Source organism: Suricata suricatta, chromosome 10, assembly GCF_006229205.1.
Source record: "Suricata suricatta isolate VVHF042 chromosome 10, meerkat_22Aug2017_6uvM2_HiC, whole genome shotgun sequence".
Taxonomy (NCBI): domain Eukaryota; kingdom Metazoa; phylum Chordata; class Mammalia; order Carnivora; family Herpestidae; genus Suricata; species Suricata suricatta.
This window is the reverse complement of record NC_043709.1, coordinates 105,793,225-105,813,892: the sequence shown is the minus strand read 5'-3', so window position 1 is coordinate 105,813,892 and position 20,668 is coordinate 105,793,225. Positions and strand designations below refer to the sequence as shown.

The following is a 20,668-nucleotide window of genomic DNA, read 5'->3' as shown; positions in this document are numbered from 1 at the left end:
AAGATGTGGTATATATTCACGATGGAGTACTACATGGCAATGAGAGGGAATGACATATGGCCATTTGTAGGAAAGTGGATGGACCTTGAGGGTGTCATGCTGAGTGAAGTAAGCCAGGCAGAGAAGGACAGAAACCATATGTTTGCACTCATAGGTCTAGCAGGAAAACAAGAGAGACCTAATGGAGAACCAGGGGGAGAGGAGGAGGGAGAGAGAGTTGGGGAGAGAGGGGGATGCAAAACTTGAGAGACTATTGAATGCTGAGAATGAACTGAGGGTTGAGGGGGAAGGGGGAGGGGGGAAAAGAGGTGGTGGTGATGGTGGAGGGCACTTGAGGGGAAGAGCACTGGGTGTTGTATGGAAAACAATTTGACAATAAAATATTATGGAGGGAAAAAAATAAAAATAAAAATTAAAAATTAAAAATTAAAAAAAAAGAAAAGAAATTCTATGGCTACATTTGGCAAGGGTTAGCCAGGCTGTAACAGCTGGGAAGATTTTTTTTTTAATTAAATACTGTGTATTAACTCAAAAAAAATAATTTTAACTAAAAATTTTTAAGGCAATTTTTCTCATGTGGCCTGTTTTGGCTATTCTCATCTATCAAAGCCTTTAGGATCTTTTCTTAGTCCTGATGTTCTGTAATTTTCATGATGATATGGTTGGTGCTGGTGTTGTTTGTTTTTCATTAATGGTGACATATGTTCTTCAGAACTAGAAAAATACTTTTTTTATATCACATCTTTAAAAGTTTTTTTTTACATTTATTTATTTTTGAGAGACAGAGAGAGGCAGAACACAAGTGGGGGAGGGGCCGAGAGAGAATGAGCAGAATCTGAAGCAGGCTCCAGGCTCTGAGCTGTCAGCACAGAGCCCAGTGCAGAGCTTGAACCCATGAACCCTGAGATCATGATCTGAGCCAAGGTCAGACGCTTAACCAACTGAGCCACCCAGGTACCCCTGTATCACATCTTTAATCATTCCTTCCTCTCTGTTCTCTTTGCTCTCTTTTTGAAACTTACTAGTTGAATATTGGGACTCTTAGAGCCTCTGATTTTATTTTCTGTCACACACCTTCTATAAATATCTTTCCACTTTACCTTTAAGACATTGTATGTATCTTTACAATTTAAGCTCTCATAATTTTAACACTTTGTTTTCAGGTTCATCTCTACAGCTCATATGCTTTCATTTCTTGGGTGAAATGTGGGAATAAAACAGCAAGATCAAATGGTAGTTGTATGTTTAACTTTTTAAGCAATTGGTAAACTGCTTTCCAAAGTGGTTGTAATATTTTACACACACACCAGCAGTGTATGAGAGTTCCAGTTCTTCTGCATACTCATCAATAATTGGTATGGTCATGGGCACACGGGTGGCTCACTTGTTAAATGTCCAACTCTTGATTCAGTTCAGGTTGTCCTAAGGGTCATGAGATCAAGCCCTGTGTCAGGCTCTTAAAAAAAGAGATTCTCTCTCTCTACCTCTGCCCTTCCTCAGCTCACATGTGTGTGCACATGCGCTCTCTCTCTCCCTTTCTATCTTTCTCTCTCTCTCAAAAAAAAGAAAATAATTGGTATGGTCAAACCTCTAATTTTAGACATTCTAATAGGTGTGTGTACTGGTATCTCCCCGAATTTACATTTGCATTTCTTGAATGCATTCTTTCAAATGCTTATTTGCCATTCATATATGCATCATATGTGATCAAGTGTCTACTCAGATCTTCTGCTCAATTTTTATTGGACTGCTTGATTTCTTACTGAGTTGTGAGACGTCTTTATATATATTCTTGGCTTCTATATTCTGTCAGAAAAAGGGCTTGTAAATATTTCCTCCCGATCGATCCATGGTTTGTCATTTCATTCTCCAACTAGTCTTCCAAAGAGCAAACGTCCTCAATTTTTATGAACTCTAACTTATTAATTTTTTCTTTATAGCACTGTATCTTATAAAGCTTTCTAAACCCAGTGTCAAAAGATTTTCTCCTATGTTTTCTTTCTAGAAGTTTTCAAATATTGCGTTTTACATTTAGGCCTTCGTAATTTACTTTTTGTACATAATAGGAGGTATGGATCAAAGTCCTTTTTTCTCTTTTGCATGTAAATATCTAGCTGTTCCAGCACCATTTGTTGGGGAAAAAATAAACCATCCTTTCTCCATTGAATTACCTTGGTAGCTTTATCAAAATTCAGTTGTCCATTTGAGTGAGTGTATTTCTGTTCCACTGATCGTTTGCCTATTTTTATACAAGTACGACACTGTGTTGATCACTGTAGCTTTATAATAAGTCTTGAAGTCAGGTAGTGTAAATCCTCCAGGGTTGTTCTTTTACAAACTTGGGTGGCTGTTTTACATCTTTTGCAAGTCCATTAGAATGTTAGGGTCAGTTTGTCAATTTTTTCATAAAAAGACTGAAGGAGCTATGGTTGAGATTGTGATGAACCTATAGACCAATTTAGAAAAAGCTGACATCTTAAAATACTGAAGTTTCCAGTCCATGAATATAGTATGTCTCATGGACAGACTTAAATAAATGGAATATTTGGATCTTCTTTGATTTTCTCAGCAATATTTTATAGCATTCAGTGCACGGGTCTTGCACATCTCTTGTGAAGCCTACCTCTAAGTGTTTCATATTTCGGGGGGTGTTACAAAAGAAAACCACAAGCCCAAAATAACATCACTTAGGCCACGTCAACCACCTAAGAAGTATATATTATATATCATATAATATATATTACTATATTATTTATGCCTAAATAACTATAATTTCAACCAACCAGAATGTAACCTATAACCAGTCAACTGGAATTTCCTGATGAGCACCAGAAAATTTATTGATTTACACCTTCTTCTTTTAGGAGGGCAACCTTGCCTAAACAATATATTCTTTGATAGTAAAGTCCCTTTCTTTAAAATGTTCTCTTGGGGCACCTGGATGGCTCAATCAGTTAAGGGTCCGGCTTCGGCTCAGGTCATGATCCCATGGTTTATGGGTTTAAGCCCTGTGTCAGGCTCTGTGCTGACAGCTCAGAGCCTAGAGCCTGCTTCAGATTCTGTACCCCTCTCTCTCTCTCTGACCCTCCCCTGCTCGCGCTGTCTCTCTCTGTCTCTCAAAAAAATAAAAAAATAAAAAAAACATTAAAAAACATTAAAATGCTCTCTCGGCCTTTAAAAAATTTTCTTTTGTTTAGTTCAGTAGAGCACCTCTCCAATTGCCAGATGGGATGCAGGTGAATTCATGGATCGGTTAATAAAGGCACTTAGATCTTCATACTTACTCATTGAGTTTTTATTTAACAAGGGCTATGGTTACTGGTAGTTTTAAATTTTCATTTTGTGACTATCTGTTGCCACTCAAAATACCCTTGATTTTTATATATTGATTTTATATTCTGAAACACTTATTAGTTGTAGTGTGTGGTTCGTAGATTCTGGGTGGGTTTCTATGTCGAGGATTGTTTTCGTCTGTGTATAAAGATCATTTTGCCTCTTTCTTTCCAATTTCAGTGCCTTCTTTTTTTTCTTTCCTTAATGCACTAGTTGGAACCTCCAATACAGAATTACATAGAAATGGTCTTTTATTTCTAGTGGTAAAGGGAAAGCTTTCAGTTTCTATTATGTATGATGTTAGCTGTAGCTTTTTCACATATTAAATTTATAAGGTTGAAGAAGTTCCCTTCTATTTCAAATTTTTGAGAACTTTTATTAGGAATAAATGTTGGATTTTATCAAATGAGTACCTATTGAGATAATCATGTGTTTTTTCTTTTTTAGTTTGTTTATGTAGTAAATTACATTGATGAGTTTTCAAAAAAGAAACTAAGTTTACATTTCTGGAACAAACCTCATTTATTCAGGATGTAGTATCTCTATTTATAGTATTGGATCTAACTTGCTAGGTTTTACATGTATATTTATAAGGTTATTGCTGTGTAGTTTTCTTTAATATCTTTGGTTTTGGTTATCAAAGTGATACTGGCCTTATAGAATGAGTTGGAAATTTTTATCTCCTTTGCAATTTCTGCGTTTGTGTAGAATTGTATTGTTTCTTAAATGTTTGGTAGTGAAGCCATCAGGGCCTGTAGTGTTCTTTGTAGGTAAGTTTAAAAAAAAACAACAGATTCAATTCCTTTAATAGTCACAGGACCGTGCAGGTTATCTATCACTTTTTGAGGGATCTTTGGTAGATTGTCTTTATTTATTTTACTAAAAAATTTTTTACTAGAGTAAAGTAGTCATAAGTTTTGCCATTTTAACCATTTAATTTTTTATTTTAAGTAATCTCTACTCCCAATGCAAGGCTTGAACTCACAGCCCCACGATCAAGAGTCACATGCTCTACCAACAGCCAACTGGGTACCCTAGTAGATTGTCTTTAAAGGAATCTGTTCACTTCATCTAAGCTGTCAAATTTATTGGCATAAACTTGTTCGTAGTTATTCTTTTATTAATCTTTTCATGTCTGTAGAAGACATAGCTGTTGTTATCTCTCTCATTCCTGATATTGGTCTTTGGTGTTTTATTTTTTCTTGATTCATCTGGATAAAGATCTATTGATTTTCACAGTTTCCTCAGAGACTTAGCTCTTAGTTTCATTGATTTTTCTCTATTTTTTTCTACTTCACTTTGGTATTTATTATTTCTTCTCTTCTTTTTACTTCGTGGATTATATCATGTGGTTTTAGTGGTAAGATCTTTCATATTCTTGCTGACATTCTATCAGTTGTTGAGAGAGAGGTTTGAGGTGTTTCAACTATTATTGTGGATTTGTCTCATTTTTCCTTTTAGTTCTGTTTTTGTATTTGCAGCTCTGTATATGCATTTAAGATTGCTGTGTCTTCTTGATAGATTGGTTATTTTATCATTATGTAATGCCCCTCTCTCTCCTTGGTCATTTTTCTTTTTCTGTAGTCCACTTAATCTGATATTTTTATAGCTACTCCTGCTTTCTTTTAACTAATGTTTGTGTGTTATCTTTCCCTTCCTTTTACTTTCAAGCTACCTACATTGTTATATTTGAAGTTTCTTTTTTTTAAGTTTTTATTTATTTATTTTGGGAGAGAAAGAGAGAACAGGAAGGGCAGAGAGAGAATCCCAAGCAGGCTCCACACTCTCAACACTGAACCCCATGTCAGGGCTCTAACTCACAAACCAGAAGATCATGACCCAAACCAAAACTAAGAGTCAGATACTTAACTGACTGAGCCACCCAGGTACCCTGAAGTGAGTTTCTTGTAGACAGCATATAATTGATTAATTTAAAAAAGACATTTGTGAAACTCTTTCTGTTGGTGTATCTACTGATATGTTTAGATCATTTACGTTTAATTATTGATATGTTACTGCTTACACTTGTCAGATTACAAGTTTTCTGTTTCTTCTATTTTTCATTTTTGTTTTCTTTTTTCTGAATTTCTGTGGATAACTTGAACTTTTAAAAATTCTATATTGATTTATCCACAGTGTCTTTGGTGTATTATCTCTTTGTATAGATTTTGTGTGTGGGGGGGGGTACTCTGGGTACTGCATCGTATTATGCATACATAATAATTATCTACCGTTGACATTATACAGTTTGAGTGAAACATAGAAACCACGTCTCCTTCAAACAGTAGTTCATATGCCTCAATCCCTTGCAATTCCTGATGTGTCACAAAAAGAAAAGCTGTCAACATATTCTTCTTCACAAATATACTATATGAGAATATGTCATTTCTCTTTCAACATAAACTTCTTCATAAAGCTGTGACCCTGTTACACTGATGAGACTGAAAAATAAATACAATTTTAGTAAAAATATAAAAGAAACCATATCTTTTTAAGTCCTTTACCATCTCTAATTTATAATTGTCTTTATTTCCTTTGCATACATTGATAACTATATGAGACAATGTTATATTTTTGCTTCAACCATCAAACTTCATTTCAAAAGCTCAAGAGCAGAATGGAAGTCTTTTGTACTTACCCATTTTATTCTTTTCCATTGTTCTTTTCTGATATTGCAATGTTTTCTTCTTTTATCAGTCCTTCTGTTTAAGAACTTAGCCTTTTTAGGGTCAATTTGTTGATGACAAATTCTCTTCATTCTTCCTTCATCCAAGAACTTCTTGACATCCCCTTAATTTCTAAAGAATACTTTCCTAAGATGTAGTATCCGGCTGACAATTCTTTACTTTCAGTGCTTAAAAAATATTCTAATTCCTTTTGGCGTCCCAGGTTGCTTATGAGAAATCTGTTACTATTTTGTTTTTCTCTTATAGATAAAATATTGTTTCTCTCTCACTGCTGTTAAGAATTTTCCTTGTCTCTGTGAAGTTTGATTATTATGTGTCTTGGCTTGGATTTCTTTGAGTTTTTCTTTGTTTAGCATTTTTTCAACTTCTTGAATCTTAGATTTATGTTTTTTTCCACCTTAGGGAAAATTCAAATCTTGTTAGAATACATTTTTATTCTGACCCTCTTCCTCCTCTTTTTCTTTTTTTCTGATGACATGATTTTTGGAATTTTTGTTATGGTCTCACAGATCTTGAAGCTCTATTCATTTCTTCTGATCAGTTTTCTCTTTGTTACTCAGAATGGGTAATTTCTATTGTTCTGTCTTTGAGTTCATGGATTCCCCTGCTCTGTCCTCTCCATCCTGTTGGTAGGCCTATCCAGTGAACTTGTACTTTGTTTTGTAAATTTCAATTTTAGAATTTCTTTTTGATTCTTCTTCATATCTTCTATTTACTTGTTGACGTTTCCTAGTTATTTATTTGTTTCAAGTCTTTGTAATTGCTTGCTGAAGCCTTTTTATGATGGCTGCTTTAAATTCTCATCAGAGATTCCAATATCTGCCTTCTCTCTGTATAAGCATCTGTGCATCATCCTTTCAGATTCAAGTCTTGATCTCCTTGGTTCTTTGTATGATAAGTGATTTTTTAATTGTCTAGGATATTTGGGGCATTATGTTGTGAAATTGTGGATTTTATTTAAATCTTTTGTTTTAGTGGGCCTTCACTGGAACATCCTGCAAAGTCTGAGTCCTTCACTTAGTTTCTCTTGACAACGCTGGTGGTGTGGGGTGCTTCATTACTATTGGACAGGGGTGAAAGTCCAGTACCCCTGAGGCCTCTGCTGACACTACCCTGGTGAGGAGGGAAAGGGTGCCTTCTTATATGCTTCCCATGGGGCCTCCATGTGACCCATAGTAAGTGAGCCCATTGAAGCATAGCTTTCTTTTGTCGGTTGATGACCATTACATAGATGTTTGAGTATTGAATTAACTAACATTCAATCCTGGGGTAAATCCCACTTGGTCATTATATCTTACCCTATTTAACATTGGGTGGATGAAATTTGATAATATTTTACTGAGAATATTTGCCTCTATAATCATGAAGGATATGGGTAGTGTGGCCTCAGAAAATGATTTGGGAAATATTCACTTATTTTTCTTCTTTCTGGAATTCTTCGTGTAGTTTGGATATTATGTCTTTCTTAAATGTTTGATAGAATTCGCCAGTGAAGCCATCTGTACCTGGCTTTGTTGGAATGCTTTTATATTGAGAATTTGATTTCTTTGATGGATGGATACAGAATTATTCAGATTTCTTTTCTTGTTGAGCTTTCATAGTTTGTGTATTTCACTGAATTTGTACATTTTATACAATTTATCTGATGTATTGACCTTGAGTACAACATTCCATTATTATCCTTTAATGTCTGGAGGATCTTTTGTGATGACCCCTCTTTCATTTCTAATATTGGTCATTTATGTCTTCTCTTTTTTGATTAGTTGATTAGTCTTGGAGGAAGTGATTGAAAATATTAATCGTTTGAAAGAACAGCTATTTGTTTCATTGATTTTCTTTATTGTTTAGCTGCTTTCGTTTTTATTTTATTTCTACTCTTTGTGATTTTTTTCCTTCTGACTTTTTTGTGCTTAATTTGCTCTTATTTAATTTCTTAATTTGGAAGCACAGCCATTGATTTGAGACCTTTATTTTTCCTACCATAAAGTTTTATTCTGTAAATTCTTTATAAAGCACTACATATATTGCATCTCATAGATTTTGATATGTTTTCATGAAAATTAATATATCTGAAGATTTTCCAAGTACTTTTCTTTTACTGATTTCTAGTTTAATTCCATTGTATTAAGAGAAGACCTTTTGTAGGATTTTTTAACTTTGTGGATGTTTGTTTTATGGCCCAGAATATGATTTTTTTTGTGTGTATATTTAAGAAGAATGTATGTTTCTGCTGCTGTGGGGTATGTGTTCTAGAACTGTCAGTTTTATCAGTGTGGTTGGTAGTATTGCTCAGGTCTTCTATATTATTAATTTTTATGTGCTTATTTTGTTGATTACTGACTGAGTTTTGAGGTCTCATATTTGTGGATTTATCTATTTTTTTTAGTCACATCTTTGTTTTATGTGTTTTGTAGTTCTATTGTTTGGTGAATACACAGCTAGAGCTGTGTTGACTCTTTGTTATTGTGTATCTTCCTCTTTAGGTCTGACGATATTTGTTTTGAAGTCCACTTTGTTTAATTTTTAATATAGACATTCCTGCAATTTTTGATTATTGGTTGCATGGAAAGTGGGTTTTTTAATACTACACATGGTTGGTTTTTCTTTTTCATCCAATCTGATGATTTCTTTTAATTGAAGTTTTTCTTTTAATTCTTTTAATGTATATTTGTTCTTGAGAGAGAGAGAGAGAGAGATGAGTTGGGAGGGGAAGAGTAAGAGAGGGACAAAGAATCTGAAGCAAGCTCCAGGCTCTGAGCTATCAGCACAAAGCCCCATGCAGGGCTTGAACTCATGAGCCATGGGATTATGATCTGAGCCAAAGTCAGATGCTTAATCCACTGAGGCAAACAGGTGCCCCTAATTGAAGTTTTAAAGTCATTTTTATTTAATGTATACTAGTGATAGAGTTGAATTTAAATGTACTATCTTGGGGCACCTGGGTAGCTCAGTCAGCTAAGCACCTTGATTTTGACTCAGGTCATGACGTAACAGTTCGTGAGAGAGAGCCCTGAGTTGGGCTCCATGCTATGTGTGGAGCCTGGTTAAGATTCTTTCTCTCTCTCTTCCCTTCTTCCTGTCCCTCTCTTTAACAAAAAAAAAAAATTGCTCTCTTGCTAGTTGTTTTTTTTTTATCTATCCCATTTGTTCTTTGTTCTTTGTTCTTATTTTTCTGCCCTTTTTTATGTTAATTGAGCTTCTAGAAATTATTCTATTTACTTATGCTATTAGTTTGTCAGTTATACTTCTTAAAAGTTTCATGTTTGCTTCCCTAGGGCTTATACTATATATCTCTAATTTATCATGTCCACCTTTAAATAATATCTTACCATTCCACAAATAGTTTGGGAACCTTACCACAGTGTACCTTGAATGCCTCTCCCTGCCCTCGGCACTATTGTTCTGCATTTTACTTTTACATGCTATTAACCCCTCAACACATTGATACTATTTTTGCACTAGAGATTCAATTATATTTTGAATGATTAAAAATATTACATATGGTCTTTTATATTTATTTTTATCATTTCTTTATGTAGATTTAGTAGTATGATAGTCTTCCTTGCATGCTATCCCTTCTGAGTAAAGAACTTCATTAGTATTTCTCCAGCACAAGCTTCTGGCAGTGAATTCTCTGTTTTTGTTTATCTGTTAAAGTCTTCTTTGCCTTTATTTTGAACTCCTCACCTTTTATTTTTGTCTCTGTTTAGAATTTTGATTTGGCAGGTCTTTGGATTTTTTTTTCTTTTAGTACTTTAAAGATATCATTCTCTTTTCTTCTGGCTTGCACTGTTTCTGACAAATCTCTCTTAATTGTTTTGTTTCTCCCTCTGTCTGTCATGTGTCTTTTGTCTCTGGCTCCTAGCAAGATATTCTCTTTATCCGTACTTTCAGCAATTTGTACATGATGTGTCCCAGTCACTATAGCGTTTGAGTTTAGATTTTTCTGGTGGTGGCAAGGAGTGAGTAGGTCCGACGCCGCTGTTGCACCTGAGTGTGCTGCTGCAGGGGGTAGGTTAGGAGCATTCATAACCGTCAGCCTAGCTCTGTTAGAGACCTCAGTCCTGAAGTGGCCCTTATGTGTGTCACTACGCAACACAAGTTAGGTGCATCAGAGACTTCCTTTTCTGAAGTTCCCACCATTGCTAATTTTCACATAGCACTAGATAATTCAGAAGTAATATCATTGTAAAAATTATTCTTATTTTTTTTAAATAAAGGGGATTAAATTTCGCAATGCACAGAAAAAGGAAAAGGAAGAGCCAACTAATGAGCTACCTGAGAAGGAAGAAGCAGCCCCTGTACAGAAAGCAATTACACTGGAGAAGAACCAAATTAATTTTGGGAAGAGTCAGATGACCAAGAGATTAGAGCCCAGTTTAAACTGGAAGGCCACTGTTGATTTCAAAGAGTATGTAGAAATTTGCTTCATGGGTTTTCTGATACTTCCTCAGTAACCACCTTTGCCTAGTTTTTCACATAAGTTTATGTCATAGTAGAAAAGTACAAGAGTAGATATTTACAGCTCCCTCTATAATACAAGTCAGTCCTTCCCTGCTCCTCTTCAGATTCCAAGTAGAAGGATTTGACGTGAGTAGGGTTTACATGTGGGCACTGGAAGGGAAGCAAAGAACACAGTTCACTCAGTAAGTAAGTCAGGGCAAATAGTGCATGAGAAGGATGATAAAACACATGGAGACAGCTCACGAGCGATGTAAACAGAGTTGTAGGGACCTGATTAAGTAAGTGCCAGGAGAATTTAGAATGATTACAATTCTGTGGAGTTAATCAGAGACATTTTGATAGAGACAGTGTCTGGTCATTAACAGAATTTTAAGTAAATACTATAGAAAAGCTAGTAAATATTAACAAGGCTAAGGAAAGTAGACACTGGTTTGTAGAATATCTGAAATATACAAAACTAGTTCCATTTCGGGCCATCTATAAATAGGTGTCAGAACACAGATTAGGGACCCGTGTTATGGAAATGGCAGAGCAGTCAGAAGTGCCTGGAGCCCTTTTTAAATTAGCAAATAGGGTTACGAGTTTCAGCCTATTTTTAATGTTCCATGTCACCTGAATGGGTTAAGAACTGGCTTCCGGCTGGTCACACAGCACCCTCACCCGCAGCGATTTTGAAGACCACTGGGTGATTGCATTTTGCCAGCAAACCCAGAGAGCAGACAGAAGGAGTCCTGGGGAAAGAGAAGACACTCTTGCTCCTCTAATTCTCATCAATTCTGAGGTGTTTGTTTTTTGTGACTGTTTGAGAGAATATGAAAATGATAAATACGTGGGCTGCTCTGTGACCTGGAAGGTGGATTTTAAAATACTGCTTTGCCCATGTGCTTACGTTTTTGCATCACAAAATTACCTAACAACAATTTAGTGAAGACCACTGTGTGCAGAGGACTGTCTAAACCTGGGCATACCTGGAAAAGCAGATTGGGCCCTAGTCTGGTGCCAGGTGGGGAAGGTCAGAAAACAGGCAGCTTTCAGCCAGGGCAGTCGGCACCGGCACTAGAAGGCACAGTGTGAAGGACCTCCACGGTGATGCAGCCTATTCCCAGCACCCGTTCCTCATGAAAGACATACTGGCCCACCTGTCCCCCCACTACATAAAGTACATGGTTGTACCCAAGAGACAGAAGTGGCATCTCAGGTGTCAGAGAAGACTGGAACTCAAAGCCGTTTTCTGTATTGGGAAAACACATCATGTGGGTGCATAAAAATGGTGGAATATGTGTATGTATTTCTATTTTTAATTGCCTGTTAATCCATATAAATCAATTTAAAAAGTTTATATGTTTTTAGGCACAGAAACTTACTAAGAGACCCCCAAGTGGAGAAACACCGAGGAAAACCTGAAAGGTCGGGACCACCTGTTTTATGTGGAAGAGCACAGTTAGCTCGGTATGTGTCTGTTAACAGGAGCTGTTCTCCCCCCTTCCCTTTTGTTTTGTTTTGTTTATTTGAGAGAGAGAGATAGGGCGTGACGAGGAGGGGCAGAGAGAGTGAGAGAAAGAGAGGGGCGGGGGGGAGAGAGAAGATCCCAAGCAGGCTCTACACTGTCAGCACAGTCCCTGACATGGGACTTGAACTAACGAACCATGAGATGGTGACTAGAGCCCAGACCGAGTTGGACTTTTAGCCGAGTGAACCACCCAGGTGCCCATGACATGAGCTGTTCTTTAAAGCCACCCTTTACACAGTACTCCAGTGAGCTTGCAGATGATTGGTGTTCTTACTATTATATCAGGCTCATAAGATACCTATGCTGGATTTCCTTAAATATATTTATAGGCAATCCTTTTAGTGAAGAGTTCGTTGAAATACGGAGATGTACTGGTATTAGTTAACTCTATGTAAACAAATGAACTTAATGAAGACTGCAGTGAACTCAGTGGTAGGAAAAACTGAGCTCTTAGCTAATCTCTTACTTTTGAACAATCACAGCAAGGGTAAGTCATCTTTCTGGGTCTCACTTTCCTCAGCACTGATGGAACTGCCAATTCTAAAGCGATACAAGTTATTTCTCATTAAAACAGCCATCAGTAGAAGCCTAATAAAATTCTTACCCAGTTTTTAGTTTGACAACAAAGGCATCATTTTTCGAGGAGTGTCAGCCACTTCTATGAGCGAGTTTAGGGTGGTGGTGGGAAGGAATGATGAAATTTCACATCATAAAGTGTGCACACTCAGAATAAATTTTAAGACACCCTACAACATTTATCCTATTTTTTCAGGGTCAGCATAATAAACTATTCAATTTGTTTGACTTTTGTTTTTTAGCTTTTCATTTTGAAATAATTAGGTTCAGAGAATGCTGCCGAGATAGTGTGGAGGAGTCTCCTATACGCTACACCTAGCTTTCCCCAGTAATCGCATCTTGTGTAGCTATAGAACAGCACCCAAACCAGGAGACTGGCATTGGTACCGTGTGCGTGCCTAGTTACACAGCACTTTATTAGATGTGGGTGAGAGCGCACGTATGAGCAAGCGGGAGAGGGCCAGAGAGAAGGGGAGAGAATCCCAAGCAAGCTCTGCGCTGTCAGCACACAGCCTCGCGCAGGACTTGATGCCATGAACTGTGAGATCCTGACCTGAGCCAAAATCAAGAGTCAGACACTTGACCAGCTGAGCCACCAAAGTGCCCCTCTAGTTTCTTTAGATGTAAGTTTAGATTGTTGATTGAGACTTCTCTTTTCTAATGTAAGGATTTAGTGCTATACAGCTTACAGGGCTATACAACACACTACAGAGCAGTGCAGAAAGCACTGCTTTAGCTCTGAGCTGTGCACAAAAGTTTTTGATATGTTGTATTTTCATTTTTATTCAGTTCAGTGCGTTTTTTGTTTTATTTTATTTTGTTTTTTAATCTCCGTTGAGACTCTCTTCTTTGACCCAAGTGCATTCCCGGTACTTGGAGATTTTTCTGTTCTATTTCTGTACTGATATTTTAGTTTGATTCCTCTGTGGTTAATGATCATACTCTATATAATTTCAATTCTTTTAAATCTGTTGAAGTTTTGTGTGGTCAAGTTATCTTGGTATAGGTTCTTCGAGTGCTTTAAAGACTGTAACCCGCTGCTATTGAGTAGACTTTTCCATAAATGTGGATTAAATCATGTTTGTTTGGTGTTACTGATTTCTCCTATATCCTAGCTTATTTTCAGTCTAGTTCCACAAATTGATGAAAGAGAGGTATTGAAGTCTTCAAGTATAATCACAATTTTTCTGTTTCTCCTTCTAGTCCTGTTTTTGCTTTATGTATTTTGCAGCTCTGTTGCTTGGTATATACATATTTAGGATTATCATGACTCCATCTTTATGTAATGTTCCTCTATGTCCCTGGTCTTTTTTTTTTTTTTTTTTTGATGTCTACTTAATCTGATATTATATAGCCATTTCAGCTTTCTTTTTATTGTTTGCATGGTGTTTTTTTTCCTTTTCTTTCAAACTAACTAAAACATATCATTATATTTGAAATGAATTCCTTGTAGACATCATTTGGTTGGTTCCCTTTTTTGTCCATTAAGTTAAACTCTGTCTTTTAATTGGTGTATTTAGATCATTTACCTTTAATGTCATTATTATGTTAGGGCTTAAGTTTGTCATTATGTATATTTCTGTTTGTTCTGTTTTATTTTTATTTTTTTGGTTTTCTTTCTCTCCCTCCATTCTCTCTAACCCCCCTCTTCCACAAAAGTCTTCTTAAATTTTCATTTTGAAGCATGGTAAGAGAATGGGTAATTTTTAAATTATAATAATTTTTGAGACTCTTTGAGTCTCTTAATTCTTTGGGGTCTTACTTAAGTAAGGCCTCTGATACCACATTGGTGGGATAAGGTATGTACTGCCTCCTCAGGTTAGAAAAGGCATCGCAGGATTCAAGTAGGCCTTCACTGACACCTGGGAGGCAGGTGAGGGGCTCCTCATTATTTATGAGTGGTAGTGGAAGTTCATGCTCTGCCTAGGCCTCTGTGGATACCAGCCTGTTTGTGAGAGGGAGGAGCCTTTTGTTACTTTGACATTGGGGTTTGGGATCAGTGAAACTCCTGACTCCCTATTAGCCTTCTCTAACACTACCCAGCATGGGGATTAGGAAGCTTTACTGTAGCCTGATAAAGGTAGAAGACCAAGCTCTCCATTTGGCCTTTGCTAGCAGAAGTGGGGTAGGCCACAGTGTTTTCTGTGGCATTGACTAGAATAGATCATTTGTTGCCTATAAGTTTTCTGTCTTGTTAAGCCGTTCTTTTTCTGTTCTCCGACTAGAAAGAGCAGGCTTTCCTCAGGTGCTTTTTTCATCTTTGCCCACTGGTATTCCCGCATCACTGTCTTTTAGTACCCTGTCTGGGATATGTGAGACAAAACGAAATCCAAGGAACTCCTCACTGTGTTGCTCCTAAGGTCTCCAGGTCCCTAGATAGTCTTCTCCACTCCACCTGTCAGAGTCCTCTCCTGCTTGTTTTATATTATGATATCCAGGATTTTTATGTACTTGGTGGGAGAAATAAGGATAGGCATATCTACTTCATATTTCCTGAAATAGATGTTTGCCCTAAAGTATTTCAATTTTAAATCGAGTTTATTGAGTCCGAGAACTCCAGAGTAATAGATAAGGGGAAAGGGGTAGGGTGTCCAAGCAACAACCATTACTCAGTGATAAAATGAGAACTTCTCTGTCTCTTCTTGCTTAAGTGGATACAGTGATGTGGTAGAAAAGTATTTCTTATGGTCGAGTTTATAGCTCAATGAAACATTGAGTTTTGCTTCTTTTTACCTTCTGAATGTGCAGGTGCTATGGGACAGGACAGGAAGGGAATATCATAAAATAGGGAAAGCTATTTAAAGTTATATGTCAAAGGATTCATCACTGGAAAAAGAGAACAACATTCCCTTGGGGAATTGATTTTTTTAAATGTGATTCAGGCACGATTAGGTAAACCCAGTACACCTTCCATTAACTCTAGGAGCTTGTTAGCTAAGGGAAGATACATTTAGATGTTGCCTGGAGAATTTATTTAGTATATGTTTCTATCTGGGGCCTTTGAGTTAAAGTTACATTGGTTCTTAAGTAAGCCTTGTCTACCATATTTTGCTCTGTAACCAACCCAGGTTTCTGGACAAGGGAATACATTAAACTAAAACTCAGCTAATGCCACTTGTTGAATTGGAACAAATCCTTCAGGATTTCACTCCACTGTGGCCCAGAGATCAACTCTCTGTACCACAACACCTTTGATAAATTAAAAGAATTCCAGAACTTAAAAATTAATAAAAATTGAAAGTTACTACTACTGTGCAATTAGTAGTGTATTCTTTCCAATGTGCTTCAAAACAGGTGAGAAAAAAACATTTATAGAAGAGAGCACATGAGGGTTGGAGGGAAGAGAGGACGGAGATAAGGAGAAAATGCGAATGAGACATGGTCATGAAAGCTTGAGGGAACTAGCTGGTGTCCATGACCTTGATGTTGAGTTGGAAGCTTCTAGAGCAGTGAGAAACAAAGTGTACTCCCTTTCATAAGGGAGACACTGTGCCTGTGGGTTATTTGCAGCACTACCCAACTAAACTTTCCATGATAATGGAAGTGGCTGATATCTGAGTCACCTGGCAGAGTAGTCACCGGCCACATGTGATTGTTGAGTACTTGAAATGTGGCTTCTATGACTAAAGAACTAAATTTTTAATTGTATTCTATTTCAATTCAATAAAGAAATTTAAATAAACATAAACATAATTCAATAAATCGATTTAAATAAATATAAACATAAATAACCACAAGTTATTTAACCATGATGACTGGTGCTACCTTTTTGTACAGCCCAGCCATAGGATATATTAATTCTCCTGTTCATGTCTTACTATTTTCTTATAATTGCATGCAAAGCAACATGATTGAACTGTAGCTGGTATAGAGATAGGGGTTTATTCATCTCCTTGCTCAGATCTTAACGAGGATCATCTAGAACTCAGGAGGTGTTGGTATCTTACTCATTGCTTATGTTCATATTGCTGAAATAGTAACGATTTTAACCAATTCCATGTTGTGGCATAACTATATTTATGTTAAGTGGTGGTTGTTATTGTTCTTAGTAAGAGTACTGAGAAGACTGAGGAAATTGTTAGTGAGAGCTCCTCAGAGAGTGAGGAAGATGAAGAACCATCTGATCATCGTCAGGAAGCAAATGCAGATTTGCCATCGGAATATTGGCAAATTCAGAAGGTGGTGAAATATTTAAAGGTAAGACAGACCTTTTGTATTGTGTTTACAATGATTATTTTAATTCCTTTCCCAAAAAAGGGATATTGTGCTTCCATGTTTATTATCTGTTTCTTTCATATAAGGGTAGTAAAAATCCCTGGTGTTATTTAAGTGTGCACCAGGGAAGGTCTCATTACTGGAAGGATAGCAAGGTTACTTCTCGTGTAGCAGCTGGCTGCCTGGTGCTCTCCCCTGGACCGCAGTGACCAGCAGGCATCATGACTCGCCACCCTTTTACTATTTGTGGTATGGTGTGGTGGCAAGAGCGTGGATTTTTAAAGTTGTACTACAACTAAATTTTAGGGGCGCTGGGTGGTCCAGTCAGTAGTATGTCTGACTTCAGCTCAGGTCATGATCTCATAGTGAATTCAAGCTCCGTGTCAGGTTCTGTGCTGACAGCTCAGAGCCTGGAGCCTGCTTCAGATTCTGTGTCTCCTTCTCTCTCTGACCCTCCCCCACTCACACTCTATCTCTCTCTGTCTCTCAAAAATGAATAAATGTTAAAAAAAATTTAAAAATAAATAAAAAATAAATTTTAAGCCGTATCACGTATCGGTAATGTGGCTTTTGGTTATGATTTTGAGCCGTATTTTTCTTAGCCCACGGAATAAAATTAATACCTGTCCTGTAGGATTGCTTTTGCATTGAAATACATATTTGAAAGATGCAGCATAGTGTTTGGTACATTGTAGGTGCTTAAATGTGTATTGGTCTATTTCCATTACTCTCAACGTAACATTTGTGAAAACATGTTACATAATACTGGCCTTATAATGAATTTAAGACTTGTTGGGGGCAGGGCAAGGCAAATGATTTGCCAAACCCAGATTAATGATAATAGATCACTGATACTGATAATATCTAGGCAGGCCATGTCTAAAGCTCTAGTTCAGAAGCACTTGGAAAAGCAACATTTTTACTTAGCTCCTAGTTTCCTCTAGCTCTCTGGGTCTTTGAAGAAATTAACCAAGGGCATTTGCCAGTGACTTTGCATATGTAAAGATATGTGACTCCCAAATTACTTAAGGTACTTTTCTGGTGCTTTTGCAGTCCTTCCAAGCTGACAGGTAAAATAGTTTATGTGCACGTTTTTGTGAATTTGACAGAGATCCTCTGCATGGACATAGGCTTGTAGCTGAAAAGGTTCTTTTTGAAAGAAAAATATGTTCTTTTTCTTAGCATGGCCTCAGCTGCATTTCCCTGCATTTCTCAGGGAAAAAAATTTCTATGTTTTCCTGAATCCTGAATCCCAAGAAAAATCTGTCAAGAAATTAGGAAATTGGGAAAAAGTATTCTAAATCTCTATCGCAACATAGATTTCAGTGGCCAAATTGGAATCTGGGGAAGCAGATAAAATTTTCATCATTGAAAAAGCGTATGAGGTCTGTGAAGCAAGCCCCAATGCCCAATGTTAATGCAAAATTAAAGAAATTTTTTTGTGTGTCTGGAGTATTTGTCATGAAATGAAAATCAAGACTACTGGAATAGACAGTTAATGCCTTGTTTTAAAATTTAATTTAAAAATAATACCTTAAAATTTTTTAAAAATTTTAATGTTTATTTTTGAGAGAGAGTCCGAGTAAGAGTAGGGGAAGGGGAGAGAGAGAGGGAGACACAGAATCCGAAGCAGGCTCCAGGCTCTGAGTTGTCACATAGCACAGAGCCTGATGCGGGGCTTGAACCCACAGATTGCAAGATCATGACCTGAGCTGAAGCTGGCTGCTTCACCAACTGAGCCATCCAGGTGCCCCAAGAATAATATCTTAAAAACAGTATATATTTTTGTATCACCTTTCAATTTCTAAAATGACTTCAATTTGGCATTTATTTTGTGGTAATGTCTCCTTCTTTTAGTGTTATCACATATCAGGTGGAGATCATTTTTACATGTTACAGCAATAGATATACTTTGGGGTTTTTAATGTGTATTTATTTAATTTTTGAGAGAGAGGAAGGGCAGCATAAAAGGGAGACAGAGAATCCCAAGCACAGAGCCCAATGTGGGGCTTGATCTCCCAAACTGTGAGATCAGACCTGAACTGAAACCAAGAGTTGACACTTAATCGACTGAGCCACCCAGGCATCCCTAGTTTGGGTATTTTTTTTTAACAGACAACCTCTGAAATTTTTAGTATCTTTATCACAAAAAATTATTTACTGTTTATTACTATGGAAATTCTTCACTATTACGGTCATCATTAATACCTAAAAACATAAGTAAAATTTGTGAAAAAACATAGAATAACTTATCATTTTAAGAATTCCTGAGAATCGAGGGGGAGAGATTTTGATTTCTTACTCTGGGATATTGAATATTCATATCTCTGCTGGGAATTTAGAAATCCTAGCTGGCTCACAGGCTGGAATTAAAACCCCTTTGGTTGCACACAACCCCTTGGCAGGCGTCTTTGCACCCATACCGTGCAGTCAGCACAGTGGCCCTGCTGAGCACACCCAGCACCAACATCCAGACTCAGGAGACCTTTCTGATGGTACTCTCACTCCATTAGTGAACCGTGGATTTTCCCATGATCTCTCCTCTGCTCATAAAGCAAGTGTCACTCTGGGGGAAGAAATGGCGTCAGAGAACTTTGCCACCCCACACTTGATTGAGCAGCTTGAGCCAGACGGGCTTTGTGGCTTGGACATACCTTTTTGGAAGAAGATTGTAAGAGCCCTGGTGTTTTTCCAAAGAATTCTGTTCTATTAACTTTATTTCATTAGTCAAAGGAAATAAAGAGTCAACAGGGAAGACACATGGATGGGCCAGGAGGCAGACTAACAGAGCAGTTAGAAGCAAGGTCTTCCATGTTGGAAAGACTTTGGTGGAGTCGGTGTTCTCCAAGCTCAGTAGCCTTGAGGGAGTTGTCTGACCTCTCTAAACTTCGGTTTTCTCTTGGTCAAGATGGCAAAAGAAAGGTTCTCATGTTCTAGTATTATTATGAATATTAAGCGAAATCTGACACATGTAAAGTGCTTAGAAGAAAGTATTCAGTACTTGTTAGCAATAATAATGACTTGTATTACATATTATTACTATAGACAACATAGCATGGAGTCTTCTTGCACAGCTGGCCCTTCAATTTTTGCTTCCCGTTTTCTAGCAACCAATAAAAGGAAGGAAATGCAGTGAGTTAATACAGTGAGGGAAAGACTCTCACCATTATAAGGTAAAAATGGCCCGGTTGCCAATGTGTGTAACTGATCCTGGTACCAAGAGCAGAAAGAATTTTCTCCCTGAGGACTTAATGGAGCAGACAGTGAGTGTGCTAGTGAATGACATCCTTAATAATAACCTCCCAGTGAACATGGCAATGAGAGTTTCTCATAATAGCCTGACTATCGAATAATTGTCTTGAATTTTTCAAGTATTTAGGATAAGTCCATATAATATTATGCCAGAAAGGGATGCACTATTTCTGTCCCAGAACAGCTAGGAAAACATGTATTGATGAAGTGCTACTTAAGCTTGCACAAGTTATTCATCAATAAATCATGTGCACATGTGATACTTTTGGCCAGACAGTAAATTGTTTGGAATTATTATAGTTCCCACAGGTGGATATTCTTAACATAGCCAATGAAAGAACAAGTATATCTACGAATGGTTTCAGGCTCTTTGACACAGATAAATGCTCTATATGAGGACACGAAAGGATATTGAATGCCTATGAAATGCAAAGTTGAAGGTCTCTAGGTAATCTCAAATTAAATACACCTGACAGTTCAATCTGGAAAATTCTGCCTTAAATGTAGGCTTACACTAGCAGAGAAATGTTACTGTTGACCTGACTTTCTACTTACCATTTTCCAAGTGATTGTTGAAAAAAAATTGTTGAGCTCATTAATACCCAAACAGGTCAGTGAACTATATAGCTTG

At 37.0% G+C, this 20,668-nt stretch overlaps 1 protein-coding gene across 1 annotated transcript in view; it reads left to right on the top strand.

The window, feature by feature from the left end:
* Nucleotides 1–20,668, top strand: part of ARMC4 (armadillo repeat containing 4) — a 202,643-nt gene that overhangs the window by 16,257 nt on the left and 165,718 nt on the right. The window contains exons 7-9 of the mRNA XM_029953192.1: nt 10,241–10,431; nt 11,835–11,933; nt 16,620–16,767. Coding sequence (XP_029809052.1) covers nt 10,241–10,431; nt 11,835–11,933; nt 16,620–16,767 — 438 coding nt within the window. The remainder of the gene's footprint in view (nt 1–10,240; nt 10,432–11,834; nt 11,934–16,619; nt 16,768–20,668) is intronic.